The 24,023-nt window shown below is 45.7% G+C and overlaps 1 protein-coding gene across 1 annotated transcript in view; it reads left to right on the top strand.

Moving 5' to 3' along the window:
• Positions 1-7,996, top strand: part of ABHD16A (abhydrolase domain containing 16A, phospholipase) — a 38,085-nt gene extending 30,089 nt beyond the window's left edge. The window contains exons 19-20 of the mRNA XM_056538409.1: positions 4,669-4,715; positions 7,745-7,996. Of these exons, the coding sequence (XP_056394384.1) occupies positions 4,669-4,715; positions 7,745-7,828 (131 nt within the window). The 3' untranslated portion in view covers positions 7,829-7,996. The remainder of the gene's footprint in view (positions 1-4,668; positions 4,716-7,744) is intronic.
• Positions 7,997-24,023: the final 16,027 nt, after the last annotated feature.

The following is a 24,023-nucleotide window of genomic DNA, read 5'->3' as shown; positions in this document are numbered from 1 at the left end:
TTGCATGGGACTTTAAACAAAAACCCCGACCCTCACAAATGGGGGTAGTTAAGGGTTAAATTAACTATCCTATATTTTAAGTGGACGTATAAGTAACATGTGACCAAGTATTATCGAAATATCTCCAGCCGTTTGGAAGTTATGCAGTAACATATATTTCCCATAGACTTGTATGGGACTTTAAACATAAACCCCGCCCCTGGCAAATGGGGGTGATTAAGGGTTAAATCACCTATCCTATGTTTGTTGGTGACATATAAGTAACATGTGGCCAAGTTTCATGTTAATATCTTCAGCCGTTTGGAACATACATACACACACATTGAGAGAGATATATATATATATATAAACTGCAGTCAATTGCTTAAACAAGAAAAAAAAATAATCCAGAATTGTGTGTTATTGGTTACTTCATATACCATAAAAAACTACACAGTGCAAAAAATGAGCCTCCTGTATGCGGAAAATAAGTTAGAGGTCAGAAGAGGCGTGCATACTGTGACTGCCTGTCACCCAGCTTCTCCAGTCTCCTGTAGAGACTATATGTCAGGAGACTGGGAAAAGTGGGTGACAGGCAGTAAGTACATAGGCAAGTACCTCTCTCCCATTTATTTGGAGTACTGTACGGCCTTCTTAACACAATACAACTGAATGTCCTTCATAGTACTCTGCACTATTCATACTAGTTGATTGACCAAGAACCATTGTATTGTATTGTATTCTTGGTTTTCTGATCGATCAATACTGGTTGATACTATTCGATCTTCCTAATATTGGAGTTAAGATTAGCATGTGAGCTGGATTGTATCTGGGTGTACAGACAGCGGAGGGTTAAAGGGGTACTCCACTGGCCAGTGTGGAACTAAATGTTCCTGTTTTCGCGCTGCGTGGGTCGGTCACGCCCCCTCAATTTTGTTAATCTAATATATTTTAAGTGATCTTTTATTTAACTACAGTGATCCCTCAACTTACAATGGCCTCAACATACAATAGTTTCAACATACAATGGTCTTTTCTGGACCATTGTAACTTGAAACCAGACTCAACATACAATGCTACGGACAGTCCAGATCTGTGATACCTGTCACAACTGGAGGAACTGACCAATCAGAATGGGCATTTTACTGGTAAATCACCTCTATTACTGAAGTGCATGCACTGACTGATGTCTGGTAGCGCCCCCTACAGTACAGAGAGGTATTACATGTTCTGTACTACTCCTTACCTGTGCCAGGGTTAGCTGCTTGGTTAGACACCAAGTAAGGGCGGCTCCATTTGGGACACTGAGTGTACTGTACAGGACCCTGAAGAAGCTCCTGTCCTCTACATAAACCATTGTTTCCCAACCAGGGTGCCTCCAGCTGTTGCAAAACTACAACTCCCAGCATGCCCGGACAGCCGTTGGCTGTCCGGGCATGCTGGGAGTTGTAGTTTTGCAACAGCTGGAGGCACCCTGGTTGGGAAACACTGACATAGACAGTGATTTACAGCTCCCAGCAGATCTTTCTTACTTTTATATGTAAGGATTTGCTTTATCTATATTAGTTATCTACTTATTTTTCTTTAATCCTCACTTTTTTCCAATTTTTGGATGACATTTTGGTGGCTTCAGAACCAATTACCAGGTTTCCATAGAGTTATGGTCTCAACTAGAGATGAGCGAACTCACAGTAAATTTGATTCGTCACAAACTTCTCGGCTCGGCAGTTGATGACTTATCCTGTATAAATTAGTTCAGCTTTCCGGTGCTCCGGTGGGCTGGAAAAGGTGGATACAGTCCTAGGAGACTCTTTCCTAGGACTGTATCCACCTTTTCCAGCCCACCGGAGCACCTGAAAGCTGAACTAATTTACGCAGGATAAGTTCTCAACTGCCGAGCCGAGAAGTTTGTGACGAATCGAATTTACTGTAAATTTGCTTATCTTGAACAGAACATCCTCCTCTTTGTCTGGAGTCAACTTACTTCACTAACATTGCATATGAATATTTTACATACTATACTTGGGCTATGTTTTATGATAATGTATGTGCATTTCATTCACGTTTGACCAGACATACATATATGACTGGTACCTATGACTGACGGACCCGGACCTGTGTATTATCATATTTATCGTTGTTAATGGTTTTTTGCATCTCCTGTATATTATTTTGTATTTGTTGTGCACTATTTGAACTGTGAATATTATCCTCTCATCCCTGATGAACTCCCTTCAACCCGGGAGAGAAACGCGTTGGCCAGAGAGGTTGATATATTTATTTTTGTACTAACTGTACATATTGTAATCACTCCTATAACCCTATCCTTCACTTAATTGTTAGATTTTTTTCTAGGCAGGGAATTAAATTAGGGCATCACCTGTAACCCTACTCCCCTGTCTTTCCCCCTATTTGTGCTCATTTTCACTAATTGTGTACATATTTACTATTAATTTTATTATATCTCAAGTAAAAGTTATATTTTATTCTAATTGATGTTTATAATTTGTTGGATTCTACACACTACCTTCCCCTAAGCTGAAGTGTGCCTGTGTGATTGGTCCTGATTGACTGAGGCGCATAGACCTCCCTCATCTATATTCACTTCTTCCCTAACCATGTGACCTGCTCAGATGTTAAGTCACCCCCTCCCTCAGCTCACACAGGAAAGAATGGGCTATCTAGTTTTCTGCAGCTCTCTGCACGATCCAGAAAGTACCTGGATTTTCAAAGGCTGTTTATGGGGGCTATAGATTTTGAAACCAAATCAGCTGGGATGCCTTGTGGAGTCATGGTGGGCTTGTATCTCCAGTCTTGGACCCCCCGATCAGACATTATAATGAAGGGAATTCATCAAGCCTAAAATTGTCGCTCCAAAAGTCTGTCACTTCCCATGTGACTTTTGTACGACATTAGCTATTGAACATGAGTCTGAAATCTGCTCAGTGCAGCTCCCAGCCTGTCAGTCAGGAAGGAGGGGGAGCACTCAGCTCATACACAAGCAGGGAGCAAACAGAGAGGATACATTCCCTCTTTTCTTTTTCTCAGTTCCTCTCCCCTCTATCCACTTTCCACATGGCTAATTATATATGCACTGCTTATCTGCTCTCTCCACTGACTTGCCATTGCTATGACAACCTCATGTGCATTGTGCAGTTTAATTAAGCTACTGGAGAGCATAGAAAAAGGTATTTTTAGGGTTTTTTAAAACAAAATTAAATGCAGGGATAGAGTTAGTCAGGGACAGATGGGGAGGGGGATTAGGGAAAGTTTAGATGGTGATAGTTACTCTTTAAGATGTATATGGGTGCAATACCCCGGTGGGGATAGAGATATATATATAATAATCAATTGATGCCAGAAAGTTAAACAGATTTGTAAATTATAGAAAAAGAAGTATGGAGAGGCTCTAGACAGCAATTAAGACCTGGGCTACCAAACAGACACCTATACCTCAGGTGTCACAAAATATCTAGACAATAAAATATAAAAAATGGGGCTCAAGGTCATGGATATATGGAGTAATGGTTATTTATTAGAATAAATGGTATAACATTTATTAAATATTAGTTGATGCCTGGCTACCCACAGGGCCCTTGCAGGTGCACAGGAATCATATAGAAAATGTTAGACAATCAATCATAAATGCATATATTAAGAAAAACCTCTGGGATCACTCCAAGAAATAATAGAAATAAATATTGTCGTTGTGGATCAACACCAAAAATCATAAAGTTCACAAAAGTTCATCCAAGTTTATGGTGAGAGTCGATGGTCAAAAACCTCCAAATAAGCCTCGGTCCGGGCGTCTGCTGCACGGGGGCCGTGATGGACTCTCCTGTTAATGCAGTGATGTCTCCGGTACGTGTATAAGATCCCCGCGCAGCTCCTCCTGGCAGTCTCTGTGCCGCCTCTCTTAGCAGGAGAGTTCACCGCTCGGAGACTCGGCCGTCTCCCGATACGAGCGGTGGATATTGTAGTGGGCCTGAAATCGGGGGACTGCAGCGCTGCGGCTGCACCGCTTAGATGGTGGTTCCGGTGCTCTACTCGTGTCTCTCCAGCGCGCGCTGGGAGCAATTAAGATTGACAGGTGGCAGTCACTGTAAAACTTCATTATTGGAGGCAGGAGTACAGATGATAGTGATCACAAGAGTGTAGTATAGTGGGCTGGACGCGTTTCAGAACCTCCTAAGTTCTTACCTCAGCAGCATAAAATAGTCTATTTGTAAACTACTTATATTAAAAAATCTTAAACTTTTGAGTACTTATCAGCTGCCGTATATTACAGAGGAAGTTCTTTTCTTTTTGGATTTATTTTCTGTCACTACCACAGTGCTCTCTGCTGACACCTCTGTCCAGAGTAGGAGAAAATCCCCATAGCAAACATATGCTGCTCTGGACCGTTCCTAAAATGGGTGTCTGTAGAGAGCACTGTGGTAGTGACAGAAAAAAATCCCAAAAGCAAAGAACTTCCCTTGGAGCATACAGCAGCTGATAAGTACTGTAAGCATTAAGATTTTTTAATAGAAGTAATTTACAAATCTGTTTTAACTTTCTGGCACCAGTTGATTTAAAAAAAATAAAATAAAAAAAAGTATAATTTCCACTGGAGTACCCATTTAAGATCAATACTCTGTGTCCCCTTTATGTATTACTACATACTGACTCTGCTCTTCTTGTTTCATTTAGGAGAAGAAATGAGTATGGAAGGAAGGCAGCAGCTGGCTCTATACCTTGTACGTATGGGAGGTGCATCCTGCATGTTCTGTCACTTTACCTGCCCCTCTGATGTCCCTATGGAGAATCTCCACTCTGTTCCTCCACATTCCTCGCTGTAGGAATTGCACAACCCTGGAGTTCGGCTTCTTTGTGTTCTTGGCATAAAACTCCTATGGTTACGTTCCCACCCTGCCCTGAAAAATTCTCTTCTTGCACGACAGTCCGTCATATCACTTGCTTTGCAGTTCAGACTCGCTGTGTTGTTACCCCTCCCTGCAGAAGAACCACCCATTAATAAGGGACACATCCACCTATCCCAGCATGCCAGCAAAACCTGGTGCTCCGTGCTCCCATCTCCCACTATCTGCCTCCGGTCGGCTCATTCAAATGAATCAGATGAAAGTCCCACAAATTTTGGGCAACACACATTTCTGCGCCTTTTCTACACCAAAAAAAGCTGATAAATCCCCCCACTGTCTCCCCGTGTACCACCACCACCACCCCCTCTCCCAAGACCTCTATAGGCAGCTGTAACCTGATCCCTCAGTGAACTGAGAGAAAGGAGACAATTTTATCATTAACTCTGAAAAATTGCTGAGGTAAGAAAAGGAGGCTGATATTTTTGTTAAATACACTTAACTAAATACTATTAATTTATACAACCCTATCTTATGTAAAACCGATGTTAGTCTGGGTTCACACTACGATTTTATCATACGGTCACTTGCCGGGGGGAGTGAAAACCGGGCGCTCACATACCAGCCGGATCCGGTGACTGTATCGTCAAATCGTAGTGTGAAACCAGCATTACATCGGTTTTATATAAAATATGGTTGGTCTCCTTTCTCTCAGTTCACTGAGGGATTAGATTACAGCTGCCTATAGAGGTCTGGGCAGAGGGGGATTTATCAGCCTTTTTTTTGGTGTAGAAGTGGCGCATAAATGTGTGTTGCCTAAAACTTGTGCAACTTTCTGCTGGAGGGACTTTTGCTTTTTCACCTTCAGTGGCTGCTAATTTATAAAATGCTACTTTTCTTAAATAAAAGTTGCAGATTTGTCACAATACCCTCAGTTACACTACAAACATACGCCAGCCCAGACCACGCTTCCAAAACTGGCTGTGCACAGCATTTTTTCAAAGTTGCACAAGGGGTGAAAGAATCTCAAAAAATTCAGAGAAGGAATCATACAAGTGGAGTTCTTAAAGGGGTACTCTGTCCCGAGACATCTTATCCCTGATCCAAAGGATAGGGGATAAGATGTCAGATCGCCGGGGTCCCGCTGCTGGGGACCCCGAGGATCACTCCTGCAGCACCCCGCTATCATTGCTGCGCAGAGCGAGATCGCTCTGCACGTAATGACGGGCAATACAGGGGCCGGAGCATCGTTACATCACGGCTCCGCCCCTCGTGACGTCACTGCCCGCCCCCGTCAATGCAAGTCTATTGGAGGGGGGCGTGGCGGTCGTCACGCCCCCTGCCATAGACTTTCATTAAGGGGACGGGCCGTGATGTCATGAGGGGCGGAGCCATGACGTCACGCTGCTCCGGCCCCTGTATCACCAGTCATTACGCACAGAGCGAACTCTCTCAGTAATGATAGCGGGGTGCTGCAGCGGCAATCCCGGAGGTCCCCAGCAGCGAGACCGCGGCGATCTAACATCTTATCCCCTATCCTTTCGATAGGGGATAAGATGCCAGGGGCGGAGTACCCCTTTAAGTAAAAAAAAATAAAAATGTACTAGCCCCGTGTATATCATATGCCCTGCACCATTTAATAAATCTAGTGCATGTACACTATGGGGGGGGGGGGGGGGGGTGAGAGATCAAAACCTGTGCAAAGGAAAAGTTGCCCATAGCTACCAATCAGTTCTCTTTCATTTTGCAGAGGCCTTGTTAAAAATGAAAGAAGCGATCTGATTGGTTGCTATGGGCAACTTTTCCTCTGGACAGGTTTTGATAATCTCCCCTATATTTTCACCATCAAAACCTGTGTATAACATCAGTGCACCTACACTGACTTTGAGAAATGTCCACAACAGTGAGGCTGCAGCAGCTTTGAGAGAGTGTTGTATCTCACTCAGTGCTGGATTATCACTGCTTAGTACTGCTCTATAATGTCCTCTATGCTGCTGCTTCTGTTACAGACATAGGGTACAGGATCTCCATGGTAGACATAGTGGCTAGGGGAAAACTGACCATGAGAGTGAGCCTTCATAGGGGAAAACTGCTGAGAAATAGCCATATAGAGGTTATAAATTGGCCAGAGATGGTTCTACCTGTGTACACACCTGACAGCTTATCATGAAAGGATTGTTGAAGGCTTAGTGAGCATTTAAGTGGGATTGGCCAACTATAACAATGTATTGGGGGGGAGAGACTACAGTAATAATCATAATAGGGCGCTTACTAATATGACCCTTCACTGCAATGATACAGCTCTGCCCCTCAACCCATTTTCTTGTCCCTGTGTGTGGCTGAGTTCCCCTTTAAAAGGGGCACTTGGTGGAAAACTCTTAATCAACTGGTGACAGATTTGTAAAAGACTTCTATAAAAAAAAAAAATCTTAATCCTTCCAGTACTTAATAGCTGTTGAATACTACAGAGGAAATTATTTTCTTTTTGGAACACAGTGCTCTCTGCTGACATCTGTCCATTTTAGGAACTGTCCAGTGCAGCATATGTTTGCTATGGGGATTTTCTCCTACTCTGGACAGGTCTTAAAATGGACAGAGATGTCAGCAGAGAGCACTGTGCTCGTGACAAAGAAAAGCATTTCCTGTGTAGTATACAGCCACTAATAAGTACTGGAAGGATTTAAGATTTTTTTAAACATAATTATATTACAATTCTGTTTAACTTTCTGGCACCAGTTTATTTAAAAAGTACCCCTTTAAAGTCTCCATGTCTTCTGTGTAACAGTGTTTGGCGAACAGTGTGCCTCCAGCTGTCTGGGCATGCTGGGAGTTGTAGTTTTGCAACAGCTGGAGGCACACTGTTTGGGAAAACTCCAGTGTAACTTGTTTCTCTCTCTCTCTTTTCACAGGCACAGAAGTATCTAAGCAGCTTTGAAGCTACACACTGTACCCCCCTTCCAGCCAGCGCCTTCCAGATGCCCTGGAGTATATAGCCCCAGGATTTAACCCTTGGATGTGACACTGCTGCCTCTGGTTTAGATGAACCTGCTGTAACCTTCCCTCCATCCCCTAATCTGTGACTGGCAGCTAATACAGACGGGAGAGACAAGGCCGCCTTCCTATCAGCTCTCATACCTCTCGGGACTACTTTTTTTCCTTTTTTTTTTTTTTTAACAAATGGATTAAGAACGCGATTGAATGAATTGCTGAAAAATTTCAAACGCTGCTATTAAAATGTGAACAGTTCTTGTACAAAACGTCTGGCCCTGTCCTAGCACTGATCTGCACTACGGTTTTCTCTACCTTTCTCTGGGGGGGGGGGGGGGTTCATTGTCCTACTAAGGGAGGGGGGGGGGGGCGCTTCCAAAGTCTGTGTCCTTCACGAACCTGTGATATTTCTGTGCAGTCTGTGCTCTTTACCACTGAGCTGGAGCCGGTCGTATAAGCGGAGTTCCTGGTGGAGAGATGACCCCCCCCCCCCCCCATTACTGTAGCAGCGGTAGAGAAGCTACAGCGATCGACGGCTATAGAGAACCCATCGGGATGTTCTAGCGTCGTCATTGCTGGATAAGTGTGTTGTGTTTCTCCATAACTTCACGGTGGTCAAATATTTCATACATTCCATTTACTGTCCATAAATGACTTGTCGCGGTCCCCTTCATCAGACGTCCTCCATTAGGCTTACGACCTCAATAAATTCATGTGCATGTCTCCATAATGTGGTGTTACTCTCTGTTTTTAGGTGCTAAGAGTAAGGTGCACCCCCATGGGAATCTGCAGTGAAATGCGCATCTGTGAACTTTATATGGCAAGGGGTGAAAATCCACAACAACAAAACATTGATTTATTGCAGGTCTTCAAAAGGGGTACTCCGCCCCTAGACGTCTTATCCCCTATCCCAGCCCTGGTTCCTTGATTTCCTGTCTTCCAAGACGAGCCCTCTGTGCAGGACCAGCCTCCTCCACCAATGACTGGCTACAGCTTTGTCCCTTCTCAGACAGCGATTGGCTAAATAGGCAGGTCCTGAGAGAAGATTCAGGAACCGAACAGGATTTGAGGGGCACTGGGGGCTAAGGATGTATAGTGTTTTTTTTGTTTTGGTTTTTTTCTGTGCCCAGCAGGATATGAATACATCCCCTTTAAAGGGGGTATTCCATGATTTTCCCCCCCTCAGCCTTTGAGCCCCTGATGGCAAGTTATAATACTGTGTAATTTGGTTCTATTACATCCGTGCGCCGCTTTGTCCAGTTTCCATGCACTTGTAGTGCAAGTCTTTTTAGTTGTCTCTGACCTTTCCCAGCATTCCATGTGGCCAAAGACAATCGGTCATAAGTCACATGGTCTCCAGGGGGCGTGGCTGTGCAGTAGTGGGTGGGGGATATCATTACTTCAGTAAATCTCTCCCACCCTGCTATCCACTGCTGCATAGCCACGCCCCCTGGAGACCATGTGACTTATCACATATTGTCTCTGACCATTCCCAGCATTCCATGCAGCCAGAGACAACAGTAGAAATAAAAAGACCTGCACTTCAGCACTTCCGGGTGCGGGTCCTGTGCATGGAAATGGGACAAAGCGACGCACGGTGGTAATGGAAGAAAATGACACAGTATTATAACTTGGTATCATGAGCTCAAAGGCTGAAGAAAACAAATCCTGGCATATCCCCTTTAAAGTCTGATCAATTTCTGTATGGAAAACTTCAGCAGCGGGTAGAGGAGTTTTGTTTATATCTCTAATGCAGTGTTTGCTAACCAGCGTATCCATGCCTGGACAGCCAGAGCCAGTGTTGCAATCCAAAACGTTTTAAATGTTGTATCTTTGCAAAATATTAGCCTTTCTGATAAACTTCACAAAAATAAATAAAAAAGGCCACTAGGGGTCCTCAAACCATCCAGAACATAATCCTGTCCAGCTGCAATATAATTTTTGTCCCAGCTGAAGCACAGGCTGGGACAAAGTCCAGGAAGGCCTTAAAGGGGTACTCCGGTGAAAACCTTTTTTCTTTTAAATCAATTGGTGGCAGAAAGTTAAACATATTTGTAAATTACTTCTATTAAAAAATCTTAATCCTTCCTGTACTTATTAGCTGCTGAATACTACAGAGGAAATTATTTTCTTTTTGGAATGCTCTCTGATTACATCACGACCACAGTTCTCTCAGCTGACGTTATTATAATAATATAACGCTTTATTTATTGTTGTCCTTAGTGGGATTTGAACCCAAGTCCCCAGCACTGCAAGGCAGCAGTGCTTACCACTGAGCCACCATGCTGCCCTTAGCATACATCTGCTATGCATGGTTGTTAAAATGGACAGAGATGTCAGCAGAGAGCACTGTGCTCGTGATGTCATCAGTGTTCCAAAAAGAAAGGAATTTCCTCTGTAGCATTCAGCAGCTAATAAGTACTGGAAGGATTAAGATTTTTTAATAGAAGTAATTTACAAATATGTTTTACTTTCTGCCACCAGTTGATTTAAAAGAAAAAAGGTTTTCACCGGAGTACCCCTTTAAACTAAGCTTGCTGTGGTGATAAGGAGGAGTCTACTGGAAAGTGCCCAATACAGCATTAGGGCTTGTTCACAAGGGCAGATTAGTGCAAACTTGCATTGTGTTTCCCGCTGCGAGTTTAAATGGAATTTCACTGCCAAAAATTTGCCGCTGAAAGACTGCCGCCATTAACACTCACAATGGGAAACATGCTGCGAGTTCACAAATCCTCCTGTGGGAACAAGCCCTTAGACTTAAAAGTGACCAATAAACAAAGACAAATAGATGAAGCTTACAGCTCAGCCTGCCCCTCCCTGGGGAATGATTTCTACACAGGTCACAGAGCATGCTTACAAGCCTGCCCCATACCAAGATTAGGGTCGGGAGTCGTTCATTATTTCTATATCCATGGGGCCTACAGTAAAACAGTCACTAAATGCTGTTAAAAACAGTTGAAGCAAGATGACTGCTCCTATAATAAAAAATATATATATACAAATCAGAAAACAGAACATATCAGTATCTGACTAAAACCGTAAAAATAAATAAATAAAAATTCGGCAGCACATTAACTTCGTTAAAGGGGTACTCCGGTGGAAAACTTTTTTTTTTTTTTTTTTTTTAAATCAACTGATGCCAGAAAGTTAAACAGATTTGTAGATTACTTCCATTAAAACAATCTTAATCCTTCAGGTACTTATTAGCTGCTGAATACTACAGAGGAAATTCTTTTCTTTTTGGAACCCAAAGCTCTTTGCTGACATCATGACCACAGTGCTCTCTGCTGACATCTCTTTCCATGTTAAGAACTGTCCAGAGTAGGAGAAAATCCCCATAGAAAACATATGCTGCTCTGGACAGTTCCTAAAATGGACAGAAATGTCAGCAGAGAGCACTGCGGTCATGATGTCAGCAGAGAGCTCTGTGTTCCAAAAAGAAAAGAATTTCCTCTGTAGTATTCAGCAGCTAATAAGTACTGGAAGGATTAAGATTTTTTTGATAGAAGTAATTTACAAATCTGTTTAACTTTCTGGCACCAGTTGGTAAAAAAAAAAAGTTTTTCACCGGAGTACCCCTTTAAGTCTTTAGCATTGATAGAACCTACCAGATGTTTTATGAGTAGATCAGTCATTGGTTCTTCTAAGACAGTGGTCTCCAAACTGAGGACCTCCAACTCCCAGCATGCCCTCCCCACTAACGTGCAAACATTTTTCAAATGACATGCACTGTATAGGTGCAGTAATATAAACATGTATGACCTGGATCTGTAATATGTTTGTGTGCACAAGGTCTCATTCATGTTCCCATAGTGCACCTTTTCATATAATAAAACTTTCATGTATTAAAGGGTTACTCCGCTCCCCAGCGTCCGGAACATTGAGTTCTGAACGCCTCGTGACGTTACACCCTGACCCGTCAATGAAAGTCTATTGAGAGGGCAGGGCGTGATGTCACGACGGGGCGGGCGTGATGTCACGAGGGGGCGGGTGTGAACGCGGAAGCCTGCACACAGCGTTCAGAACTCAATGTTCCGGACGCTGGGTAGCTGAGTAACCCTTTAAAGTGGTATCTGCATTATTAGCCGCCATTGTGGAATGAAGAAATTCTACCCAAATATAACACTGTGTTTACTCTGCGTTTTGTCTCCATTTGACTGGTTCCCTTAGGGCCCATTCACACTACAAAATTTCCAAGCAGATAAATTGCGCTAGATAATTCTGGCTGCAACAGTCTTCCATTGTCTTGCTGAATTTTCGCCACCGAATTTCAAATTCTGCATGGACTGCTTTGCCACCAATGGTGATAGCCCCAAAGGATTTCGGCATCGCCCGCAGCAGATTCTATAGTGTGAATGGACCCTTACAGTGCATTGAGTTTTGCTATATATAAAGACGTAGGGGGAGATTTATCAAAACCTGTGTAGAGGAAAAAAGTTGCTGAGTTGCCCATAGCAACCAATTAGCTCACTACTTTCGTTTTTAACAAGGCCTCTGCAAAATGAAAGAAGCGATCTGATTGGTTGCTAATGGGGGCACTAACGCCTGGGTTCTCAACCCGTGGTACGTGTACCCCACGGAGGGGGGGAGGGTTGATTATCCCCCCTCTCCATCTTTATCCCCTTGTGTTATTATTCCTCCTCCATCTTTATCCCCTTGTGTTATTATTCCTCCTCCATCTTTATCCCCTTGTGTTATTATTCCTCCTCCATCTTTATCCCCTTGTTTTATTATTCTTCCTCCATCTTTATCCCCTTGTGTTATTATCCCCCCTCCATCTTTAACCCCTTGTGTTATTCCTCCTCCATAAAGATGGAGGAGGAATAATAACACAAGGGGATAAAGATGGAGGAATAATGACACAAGGGGATAAAGATGGAGGAATAATAACACAAGGGGATAAAGATGGAGGAGGAATAATAAAACAAGGGGATAAAGATGGAGGAATAATAACACAAGGGGATAAAGATGGAGGAGGAATAATAACACAAGGGGATAAAGATGGAGGAGGAATAATAACACAAGAGGATAAAGATGGAGGAGGAATAATAACACAAGGGGATAAAGATGGAGGAGGAATAATAACACAAGAGGATAAAGATGGAGGAGGAATAATAACACAAGGGGATAAAGATGGAGGGGGAATAATAACACAAGGGGATAAAGATGGAGAGGGGGAATAATAACACAAGGGGATAAAGATGGAGGAGGAATAATAACACAAGGGGATAAAGATGGAGGAGGAATAATAACACAAGAGGATAAAGATGGAGGAGGAATAATAACACAAGGGGATAAAGATGGAGGGGGAATAATAACACAAGGGGATAAAGATGGAGGGGGAATAATAACACAAGGGGATAAAGATGGAGGGGGGATAACACAAGGGGATAAAGATGGAGGAGGAATAATAACACAAGAGGATAAAGATGGAGGAGGAATAATAACACAAGGGGATAAAGATGGAGGAGGAATAATAACACAAGGGGATAAAGATGGAGGAGGAATAATAACACAAGAGGATAAAGATGGAGGAGGAATAATAACACAAGAGGATAAAGATGGAGGAGGAATAATAACACAAGGGGATAAAGATGGAGGAGGAATAATAACACAAGGGGATAAAGATGGAGGAGGAATAATAACACAAGAGGATAAAGATGGAGGAGGAATAATAACACAAGGGGATAAAGATGGAGGGGGAATAATAACACAAGGGGATAAAGATGGAGGGGGAATAATGACACAAGGGGATAAAGATGGAGGAGGAATAATAACACAAGGGGATAAAGATGGAGGGGGAATAATGACACAAGGGGATAAAGATGGAGGAGGAATAATAACACAAGGGGATAAAGATGGAGGGGGGATAACACAAGGGGATAAAGATGGAGGAGGAATAATAACACAAGGGGATAAAGATGGAGGGGGGGTAATAACACAAGAGGATAAAGATGGAGGAGGAATAATAACACAAGGGGATAAAGATGGAGGGGGAATAATAACACAAGGGGATAAAGATGGAGGGGGGGGTAATAACACAAGGGGATAAAGATGGAGGAGGGAATAATAACACAAGGGGATAAAGATGGAGGAGGAATAATAACACAAGGGGATAAAGATGGAGGAGGAATAATAACACAAGGGGATTAATATGGAGGAGGAATAATAACAAGGGGATGAAGATGGAGGAGGAATAATAACACAAGGGGATAAAGATGGAGGAGGAATAATAACACAAGAGGATAAAGATGGAGGAGGAATAATAACACAAGGGGATAAAGATGGAGGAGGAATAATAACACAAGGGGATAAAGATGGAGGGGGAATAATAACACAAGGGGATAAAGATGGAGGGGGAATAATAACACAAGGGGATGAAGATGGAGGAGGGAATAATAACACAAGGGGATAAAGATGGAGGGGGAATAATAACACAAGGGGATAAAGATGGAGGAGGAATAATAACACAAGGGGATAAAGATGGAGGAGGGAATAATAACACAAGGGGATAAAGATGGAGGAGGGAATAATAACACAAGGGGATAAAGATGGAGGAGGGAATAATAACAAGGGGATAAAGATGGAGGAGGAATAATAACACAAGGGGATAAAGATGGAGGAGGGAATAATAACACAAGGGGATAAAGATGGAGGAGGGAATAATAACAAGGGGATAAAGATGGAGGAGGAATAATAACAACACAAGGGGATAAAGATGGAGGGGGGATGCATTAGTATAAAGGTAAGAACACGCCTTTTGTCCACAGGTACCCTTCACGCGCAAGTTCCGTGCGAGGGGGTACCCGCAGACATACTTTCAGCCTTTGGGGGTACAGTCGCGAAAAAGGTTGAGAACCACTGTACTAACGCAGTGTAAACCTAGCCATAGACCAGTGTTTCCCAATCAGGGTGCCTTTAAGCTGTTACAAAACTACAACCCCCAGCATGCCGGGGGTTGTAGTTTTGCAACAGCTGGAGGCACCCAGGTCAGGAAACACAGCCATTGACAATGATAGGACATAAACAACAACGCACCTCATCATACATCACATCAGTCATAAGGAGACTTGCAGCGTTTCCCATTGGCCGACCTATAACAGAGAAATATGACCCACAGCGCTCCCAGGTGAGGATTACGCCATCTGGTCGTGCAGGTCGTAACCATATCAGAAATCGATCGGTTGCTTAAAAGCAGGTGTGATCCCTGGATCAACTCATTTAGGGCGTGTTCTTATGGTCAGGTATTCGATGCAGTTTACCAGAAATGGATCATAAATGGAGGATGTGTACAGAGGAAAGACTCTTTTTTAACTCCAGTCCTGGCTTTGGCCTTCAAAAACTGCATTGAAAAAAAATAAAAAATAAATAAAAACAACATGAGAACACGCCCCTACAAAAAACGATCCAAGACTATAAATCCAGTCTGACCACATGGGAGCTGGGACTGTGTTCCTGCTGACCTGAAAGGTATGTGCTGCAAGGCCTAGTAAATTGCTTTATGGGTGCGTCCCCACCTGGCATATACGCAGCGTATTTCATGCTGTGCAAACTTTGTGGCAGCAGCGGGAAATATGCTACGTATTCCTTGCTCACTATACACACAGGGCTTTCCGGCGGCAGCTCTATGTGTGCAGTGAGTTTTGGAGGCGGGGTCCGTGTGCTGGCGTGACTGTGATGTGTGGCTCCGCCTTCAAAGCTCACTGCACACATAGGGCTGCCGCCGGAAAGCCCTGTGTGTATAGTGAGCAAGGAATACGCAGCGTATTTTCCGCTGCTGCCACAAATTTTGCGCAGCTTGAAATACGCTGCGTATACACCAGGTGGGAAAGCAACCTTAAGGGTACGATCACACTGCGTTCCTGCCCCTGTTAGTTGTACTGTTTTTTGTGTGATGCTGACAGATAAGATTAACGGGGGCAGGAATGCTGGGTGATCTATACCAGTGATGGCGAACCTATGGCACGCCGAGCCCCCTCTGTGGGCACGTGGCCAAAGGCCCCCGTCACATTCCGGACATCCCTGTGTCCCGAAAGGTCATTTCGGGACACAAGGATGTTCTGGTTACCTCCCTGCGGCCCTGCGTTAGCTTTAACCCCTTAAGGACCAGGCCATTTTACACATTAAGGACCGGAGCGTTTTTTGCACATCTGACCACTGTCACTTTAAACATTAATAACTCTGGAATGCTTTTAGTTATCATTCTGATTCTGTTTTTTCGTGACATATTCTTCTTTAACTTAGTGGTAAAATTTTTTAGTAACTTGCATCCTTTCTTGGTGAAAAATCCCAAAATTTGATGAAAAAAATGAAAATTTAGCATTTTTCTAACTTTGAAGCTCTCTGCTTGTAAGGAAAATGGATATTCAAAATACATTTTTTTTTTGGTTCACATATACAATATGTCTACTTTATGTTTGCATCATAAAATTTATGAGTTTTTACTTTTGGAAGACACCAGAGGGCTTCAAAGTTCAGCAGCAATTTTGAAATTTTTCACAAAATTTTCAAACTCACTATTTTTCAGGGACCAGTTCAGAAATACCCCACAAATGACCCCATTATAAAAACTGCACCCCTCAAAGTATTCAAAATGACATTCAGTAAGTGTATTAACCCTTTAGGTGTTTCACAGGAATAGCAGCAAAGTGAAGGAGAAAATTCAAAATCTTCATTTTTAACACTTGCATGTTCTTGTAGACCCGATTTTTGAATTTTTGCAAGGGGTAAAAAGGAGAAAATTTTTACTTGTATTTGAAACCCAATTCCTCTCGAGTAAGCACATACCTCATATGTCTAGGTTAATTGTTCGGCGGGTGCAGTAGAGGGCTCAGAAGGGAAGGAGCGACAAATGGTTTTTGGGGGGCATGTCACCTATAGGAAGTCCCTATGGTGCCAGGACAGCAAAAAAAACCCACATGGCATACCATTTTGGAAACTAGACCCCTCAGGGAACGTAACAAGGGGTAAAGTGAACCTTAATACCCCACAGGTGATTCACGACTTTTGCATATGTAAAAAAATATATATTTTTTTTACCTAAAATGCTTGGTTTCCCAAAAATTTTACATTTTTAAAAAGGGTAATATCGGAAAATACCCCCCAAAATTTGAAGCCCAATTTCTCCCGATTCAGAAAACACCCCATATGGAGGTGAAAAGTGCTCTGCTGGCGCACTACAGGTCTCAGAAGAGAAGAAGTCACATTTGGCTTTTTGAAAGCAAATTTTGCTCTGGGGGCATGCCGCATTTAGGAAGCCCCTATGGTGCCAGGACAGCAAAAAAAAAACACATGGCATACCATTTTGGAAACTAGACCCCTCGGGGAACGTAACAAGGGGTAATGTGAACCTTAATACCCTACAGGTGTTTCACGACTTTTGCATATGTAAAAAAATATATATATTTTTTTTACCTAAAATGCTTGGTTTCCCAAAATTTTTACAATTGTAAAAAGGGTAATAGCAGAAAATACCCCACAAAATTTGAAGCCCAATTTCTCCCGATTCAGAAAACACCCCATATGGGGGTGGAAAGTGCCCTGCTGGCGCACTACAGGTCTCAAAAGAGGAGTAGTCACATTTGGCTTTTTGGAAGCAAATTTTGCTCTGGGGGCATGCCGCATTTAGGAAACCCCTATGGTGCCAGGACAGCAAAAAAAAAACCACATGGCAAACCATTTTGGAAACTAGACCCCTCGGGGAACGTAACAAGGGGTAATTTGAACCTTAATACCCTACAGGTGTTTCACGACTTTTGCATATGTAAAAACATATATATTTTTTTTACCTAAAATGCTTGTTTTCCCAAAAATTTTACATTTTTTAAAAGGGTAATAGCAGAAAATACCCCCCAAAATTTGTAACACAATTTCTCCCGAGTACGGCGATACCCCATATGTGTCCCTAAACTGTTGCCTTGAAATACGACAGGGCTCCAAAGTGAGAGCGCCATGTGCATTTGAGGCCTAAATTAGGGACTTGCATAGGGGTGGACATAGGGGTATTCTACGCCAGTGATTCCCAAACAGGGTGCCTCCAGCTGTTGTAAAACTCCCAGCATGCCTGGACAGTCAACGGCTATCTGGCAATACTGGGAGTAGTTGTTTTGCAACAGCTGGAGGCTCCGTTTTGGAAACAGTGGCGTACCAGACGTTTTTCATTTTTATTGGGGAGGGAGGGGGGCTGTGTAGGGGGGTATGTGTATATGTAGTGTTTTTTACTTTTTATTTTATTGTGTGTCAGTGTAGTGTAGTGTTTTTAGGGTACAGTCGCACGGGCGGGGGGTTCACAGTAGTTTCTCGCTGGCAGTTTGAGCTGCTGCAGAAAATTTGCCGCACCTCAAACTTGCAGCCGGATACTTACTGTAATCCTCCGCCCATGTGAGTGTACCCTGTACGTTCACATTGGGGGGGGGGGGGGGGGGGGAAACATCCAGCTGTTGCAAAACTACAACTCCCAGCATGTACGGTCTATCAGTGCATGCTGGGAGTTGTAGTTTTGCAACAGCTGGAGGCACACTGGTTGTGAAACACCGGGTTTGGTAACAAACTCAGTGTTTTGCAACCAGTGTGCCTTCAGCTGTTGCAAAAGCTACAACCCCCAGCATGTACGGACAGCGGAAGGGCATGCTGGGTCTTGTAGTTATGCAACAGCTGGAGACATACTACTTTGGCTCGGGATGCTGGGGATTGTAGTTATGCAATAGCTGGAGACACACTGGTTTGCTACTTAACTCAGTGTGCCTTCAGCTGTTGCAAAACTACAACTCTCAGCAGTCACCGACAGCCAACGGGCATGCTGGGAGTTGTAGTTATGCAACCACCAGATGGACCACTACAACTCCCAGCATGCACTTTAGCTGATTGTGCAAGCTGGGAGTTGTAGTTATACAACAGCTGAAGGTACACTTTTCCATAGAAAAATGTGCCTCCAGCTGTTGCAAAACTACAAGTCCCAGCATGCCCATAAGGGCATGCTGGGAGTTGTGGTGGTCTGCCTCCTGCTGTTGCATAACTACAGCTCCCAGCATGCCCTTTTTGCATGCTGGGAGCTGTTGCTAAGCAACAGCAGGAGGCTGTCACTCACCTCCAACGATCCAGCTGCACAGGTCAGTCCCTCGTCGTCTCCGCCGCCGCCGCTGCTCCTGGGGCCCCGATCCCAACAGGGACGCCGGGGATCGGGGTCCCCAGCACCCGGGGTGCACGTCCCGCACCCGCTCACGTCCTCCGGAAGAGGGGCGGAGCGGGTTGCGGGAGTGACACCTGCAGCAGGCGCCCTGATTGGTCGGCCGGTAATCCGGCCAACGAATTAGGGCGATCGTGAGGTGGCACCAGTGCCACCTCACCCCTGCAGGCTCTGGCTGTTCGGGGCCGTCTCTGACGGCCCCGATCAGCCAATAATTCCGGGTCACCGGGTCACTGAAGACCTGATTGACCCGGAATCCGCCGCAGATCGCTGGACTGAATTGTCCAGCGATCTGCGGCCATCGCCGACCTGGGGGGTTATCATGACCCCCCTGGGCGATATGCCCCGATGCCTGCTGAACGATTTCAGCAGGCATCGGGGACCGGCTCCGCTCCAGATGGTTGCGGGGGGCCGGTAAAACACATGACGTTCTCTTACGTCATGTGTCCTTAAGGACTCGGAAATGGAGACGTATGAGAACGTCATGTGTCCTTAAGGGGTTAAAAACGCAGGGACCGCCGGGAGGTAGAGCACGCAGGGACATCACTGACGTCCCGTGCGTGCGCCCGTAAAGCAGAGCGGAGCATCGGGGAGGACAGAGGATGACGCGCGCATGGTAAGTGACCAGCAGGACGTCATCTTCGGTGTTCTGACACAAACATACAGCCTCCAGCCATACACTGTATATGGCTGCAGGCTGTATGTATCTGGGGAACACTGCCTGCCTAATGTGGGGGAACACTGCCTGCCTAATGTGGGGGAACACTGCCTGCCTAATGTGGGGGAACAATGCCTGCCTAATGTGTGTGTGTGTGTCGGGGGGGGGGGGGGGAACACTGCCTGCCTAATGTGTGGGGGGGGGGGGGGGGGCACTGCCTGCCTAATGTGTGGGGGGGGGACACTGCCTGCCTAATGTGTGGGGGGGGGACACTGCCTGCCTAATGTGTGGGGGGGACGGACACTGCCTGCCTAATGTGTGTGGGGGGGGGGACACTGCCTGCCTAATGTGTGGGGGGGGGGGACACTGCCTGCCTAATGTGTGTGGGGGGGGGGGGGGGGACACTGCCTGCCTAATGTGTGGGGGGGGACACTGCCTGCCTAATGTGTGTGTGGGGGGGGGGGGACACTGCCTGCCTAATGTGTGGGGGGGGGGGGGGCACACTGCCTGCCTAATGTGTGTGGGGGGGGGCACACACTGCCTGCCTAATGTGTGGGGGGGGCACACACTGCCTGCCTAATGTGTGTGGGGGGGGGGGGGGCACACACACTGCTTGCCTAATGTGTGGCGGGGGGGGGGCACTGCCTGCCTAATGTGTGTGGGGGGGGACACTGCCTGCCTAATGTGTGTGTGTGTGTGTGTGTGTGTGTGTGTGGGGGGTACACTGCCTGCCTAATGTGTGTGTGTGTGTGTGTGTGTGTGGGGGGGGGGGGGCACTGCCTGCCTAATGTGGGGGGGGCACTGCCTGCCTAATGTGGGGGGGGCACTGCCTGCCTAATGTGTGGGGGGGGGGGACACTGTCTGCCTAATGTGTGGGGGGGGGGGGGACACTGTCTGCCTAATGTGTGGGGGGGGGGGACACTGCCTGCCTAATGTGTGTGTGTGTGGGGGGGGGGGGACACTGCCTGCCTAATGTGTGTGTGTGTGTGTGTGTGTGTGTGTGGGGGGGGGGGGGGGGGGGGACACTGCCTGCCTAATGTGTGTGTGTGTGTGTGTGTGTGTGTGGGGGGGGGGGGGGACACTGCCTGCCTAATGTGTGTGGGGGGGGCACTGCCTGCCTAATGTGTGTGTGTGTGGGGGGGGGCACTGCCTGCCTAATGTGTATGTGTGTGTGTGGGGGGGGGGGGGGGGGGGCACTGCCTGCCTAATGTGTGTGGGGGGGGGGGGGGGACACTGCCTGCCTAATGTGGGGGGACACTGCCTGCCTAATGTGGGGGGACACTGCCTGCCTAATGTGGGGATGTGGGGGGACGCTGCCTGCCCAATGTGGGGGGACGCTGCCTGCCTAATGTGTGGGGGGGGGCACTGCCTGCCTAATGTGTGGGGGGGGGGGATACTGCCTGCCTAATGTGTGGGGGGGGGGACACTGCCTGCCTAATGTGGGGGGGGGGCACTGCCTGCCTAATGTGGGGGGGAAACACTTCCAGCCTGCCTAATGTGGGGGGGGGGGGAACACTTCCAGCCTAATGTGGGGGGAATTATACTGCCAATCTTGTGTGGGGGGGGGGGGGAATTATACTGCCAACCCAAATGTGGGGGAATTATACTGCCAACCCAAATGTGGGGGAATTATACTGCCAACCCTAATGTGTATTCTGATTTAATTGCTGTGCTGGCACTTTGAGGGTAAAAAAGTTGGCGTGCATTACGGTTCGGGCACTCGGGCTCAAAAAGGTTTGCCATCACTGGCCTATACTATTAACGGAGGCAGCGGACACCATTTACTTCTATGACCGAACTAAGTCCCTTAGTGAATCCTCTTTAGACATATGTGCTGTTTCAAAAGCGCAACAGCCTCCATTACAAGTCCCCTTAAAATGGTGGATATATCCCAAACTCAGTCACTAGATGACTTAGTTCAGCCGTAGAAGTGAATGTGGTCTGCTATTCCCAATAACCATGTACGTTGGCATTCCATTTTCGGTGGGGTGCAGACAAATACGATTAAAGGGGGACTCCGCCCCTAGACATCTCATCCCCTAACCAAAGTATGGGTGAAAAGATGTCTGATCGCGGGGGTCCCGCTGTTGGAGACCCCCTGCAATCTCCCTGCTGCACCCAGCATTCGTTTAGAGCGCTGGGTGCAGTGCTGCCAGCTCGTGATGTAGCGGCCGTGCCCCGCTCGTGATGTCATGGCCACGCCCATAGACTTGCATTGAGGGGCATTGCCGTGACATCACAAGCCTTCGCCCTGCATGTCCAGTCATCCAGCGCACACGCTCCGTGCACCAGATGTCTGGGATGCCGCAACAGAGATCACGATCAGACATCTTATGCCCTACACTTTGGATAGGGGGATAAGATGTTTAGGGGCGGAGTATTCCTTTAATGGTGGGCAGGAAGCAGTGTGATCAGACCCTAAGGCTAGGTTAACACTGAGTTTCTGGCCACCAATTGAGTGCGCCAGATGCCAACTGCGATGTATTCCGCCTCAAGAATGACAGAAATCACACTTTTGGCAGCGGAATTACAGCAGCAGAAACTCCTCCTCCTGAAATTCTGCAGTGGAATCCCATTGTTATCCCTAGCCTTAGGGTAGGTTCATACTACGTTGGTGTACCTGTTAGATATACCAATTGACATCCCACCAAAAACGATATCTATACTGTTAACAGGAGTAGCGTACCTCATTGATTTCTATGGCTGAATGGAGTCACCAAGTGGCTGTTTCAGAATTTTGCGCTAGTTCATAAGCACAGGAGTCTGCACCTTTGAGTCCCCAAATAGGTCCCCAATGGAGTCACTAAGTAACTCTGTTCAGCCACAGAAATGAATGAGGCCGCGGCTGGCTTTAAGGCCTTGTTCACATTGCCGTTGGACAATTCGCATTTTTGTCACAACAACGGTAGTTTAGCGAAAAAAAATAATGCATGTACTATTTTCCTTCTCCACTAAACTACCGGATCCATGATGGATCCCATTCAAATGTATGTGGTCCTTCGGGACCAGGCAGTGTTCGTTGTGTTCCGACCCATTTCGGGGTCCATTCTGCTCAAAAGGAAAAAGACGAACGGACTCTGAATGGGACAGGAGACAACGTCAATATGAACCTAGCCTAACAGTATATGTCAGCCTCCGGTTGTTTGGCGGGATCCTGACTGATCAGACTTCCGGGTGCAGAAATTTGGTGTAAACCCAGCCTAAACCAATCATCTGTACCGAGACAGTGGCCATATTGGATTTGTGCCTGTGCAGTACTGTCCGTAAAAGCTAGAAATGCTCAGTTATTAGGCTGTCTACTACTCTTCTGATATAAAATCATGTTCCATTAAACGTAGCAGAGCTTTTCTTGCCGCTTTTTATAAAAACTTAAGAGGTCTCCTCCACCTGAGGTAAATCTAGCTAATGCCTCCTGCAGTACCACTATTGGCCACTCTGCTGCCAGCAGATAATTCCCATAGACGCTAATGCAACAGCGCCACCATCCAAGAACTATCACTTATTAATCCTTGAAATCTTGGAAAATAACCGTGAGCCTCCCAGTTTAACCGTAAAAAAAATCTACTTAAACCCCCATAACTAGCTGGGAGCTCACTCAGCAGTCCCTCCTGTGACTGCCATTGGCGCATCTGTAGCGGGAAATATGCTGTGGATGCGCCCCGTGTGACCCCGCCCTAAGGGTATGTTCACACTGTATTCCGCATGGACATTCCGCAGTAGCAGACTCCGATTGATTTCAATGGGATTCTGCTGCACTGTTCAAACAGCAGACTTTCAGCGCCAGATGTTTCTGCTGCGGATATTCCATTCCGGGGTCCGCAGAAAGAATAGACATGTCGTTCTGCGCATTTTTCACCATGTGAACATGGCCTGATGGTTTTCCCATTTCTGTTGTGACTTTTTAACACGTCCTCACTGCTCCCATTAAAGGGGTACTCTGGTGGAAAACTTTTTTTTATTTTTTATTAACTGGTGCCAAAAAGTTAAACAGATTTGTAAATTACTTCTATTAAAAAATCTTAATCCTTCCCGTACTTATTAGCTGCTGAATACTACAGAGGAAATTCTTTTCTTTTTGGAACACAGAGCTCTCTGCTGACATCATGACCACAGAGCTCTCTGCTGACATCTCTGTCCATTTTAAGAACTGTCCAGAGTAGGAGAAAATCCCCATAGAAAACATTTGCTGCTCTGGACAGTCCCTAAAATGGACAGAGATGTCAGCAGAGAATACTGTGCTCGTGATGTCAGCAGAGAGCTCTGTGTTCCAAAAAGAAGAATTTTCTCTGTAGTATTCAGCAGCTAATACGTACTGGAAGGAGTAAGATTTTTTAATAGAAGTAATTTACAAATCTGT

The sequence above is a fragment of the Hyla sarda genome, chromosome 9 (genome assembly GCF_029499605.1).
Source record: "Hyla sarda isolate aHylSar1 chromosome 9, aHylSar1.hap1, whole genome shotgun sequence".
Taxonomy (NCBI): domain Eukaryota; kingdom Metazoa; phylum Chordata; class Amphibia; order Anura; family Hylidae; genus Hyla; species Hyla sarda.
Note: the sequence above shows the minus strand (reverse complement) of the source record. Positions and strands in the feature narration are given on the sequence as shown.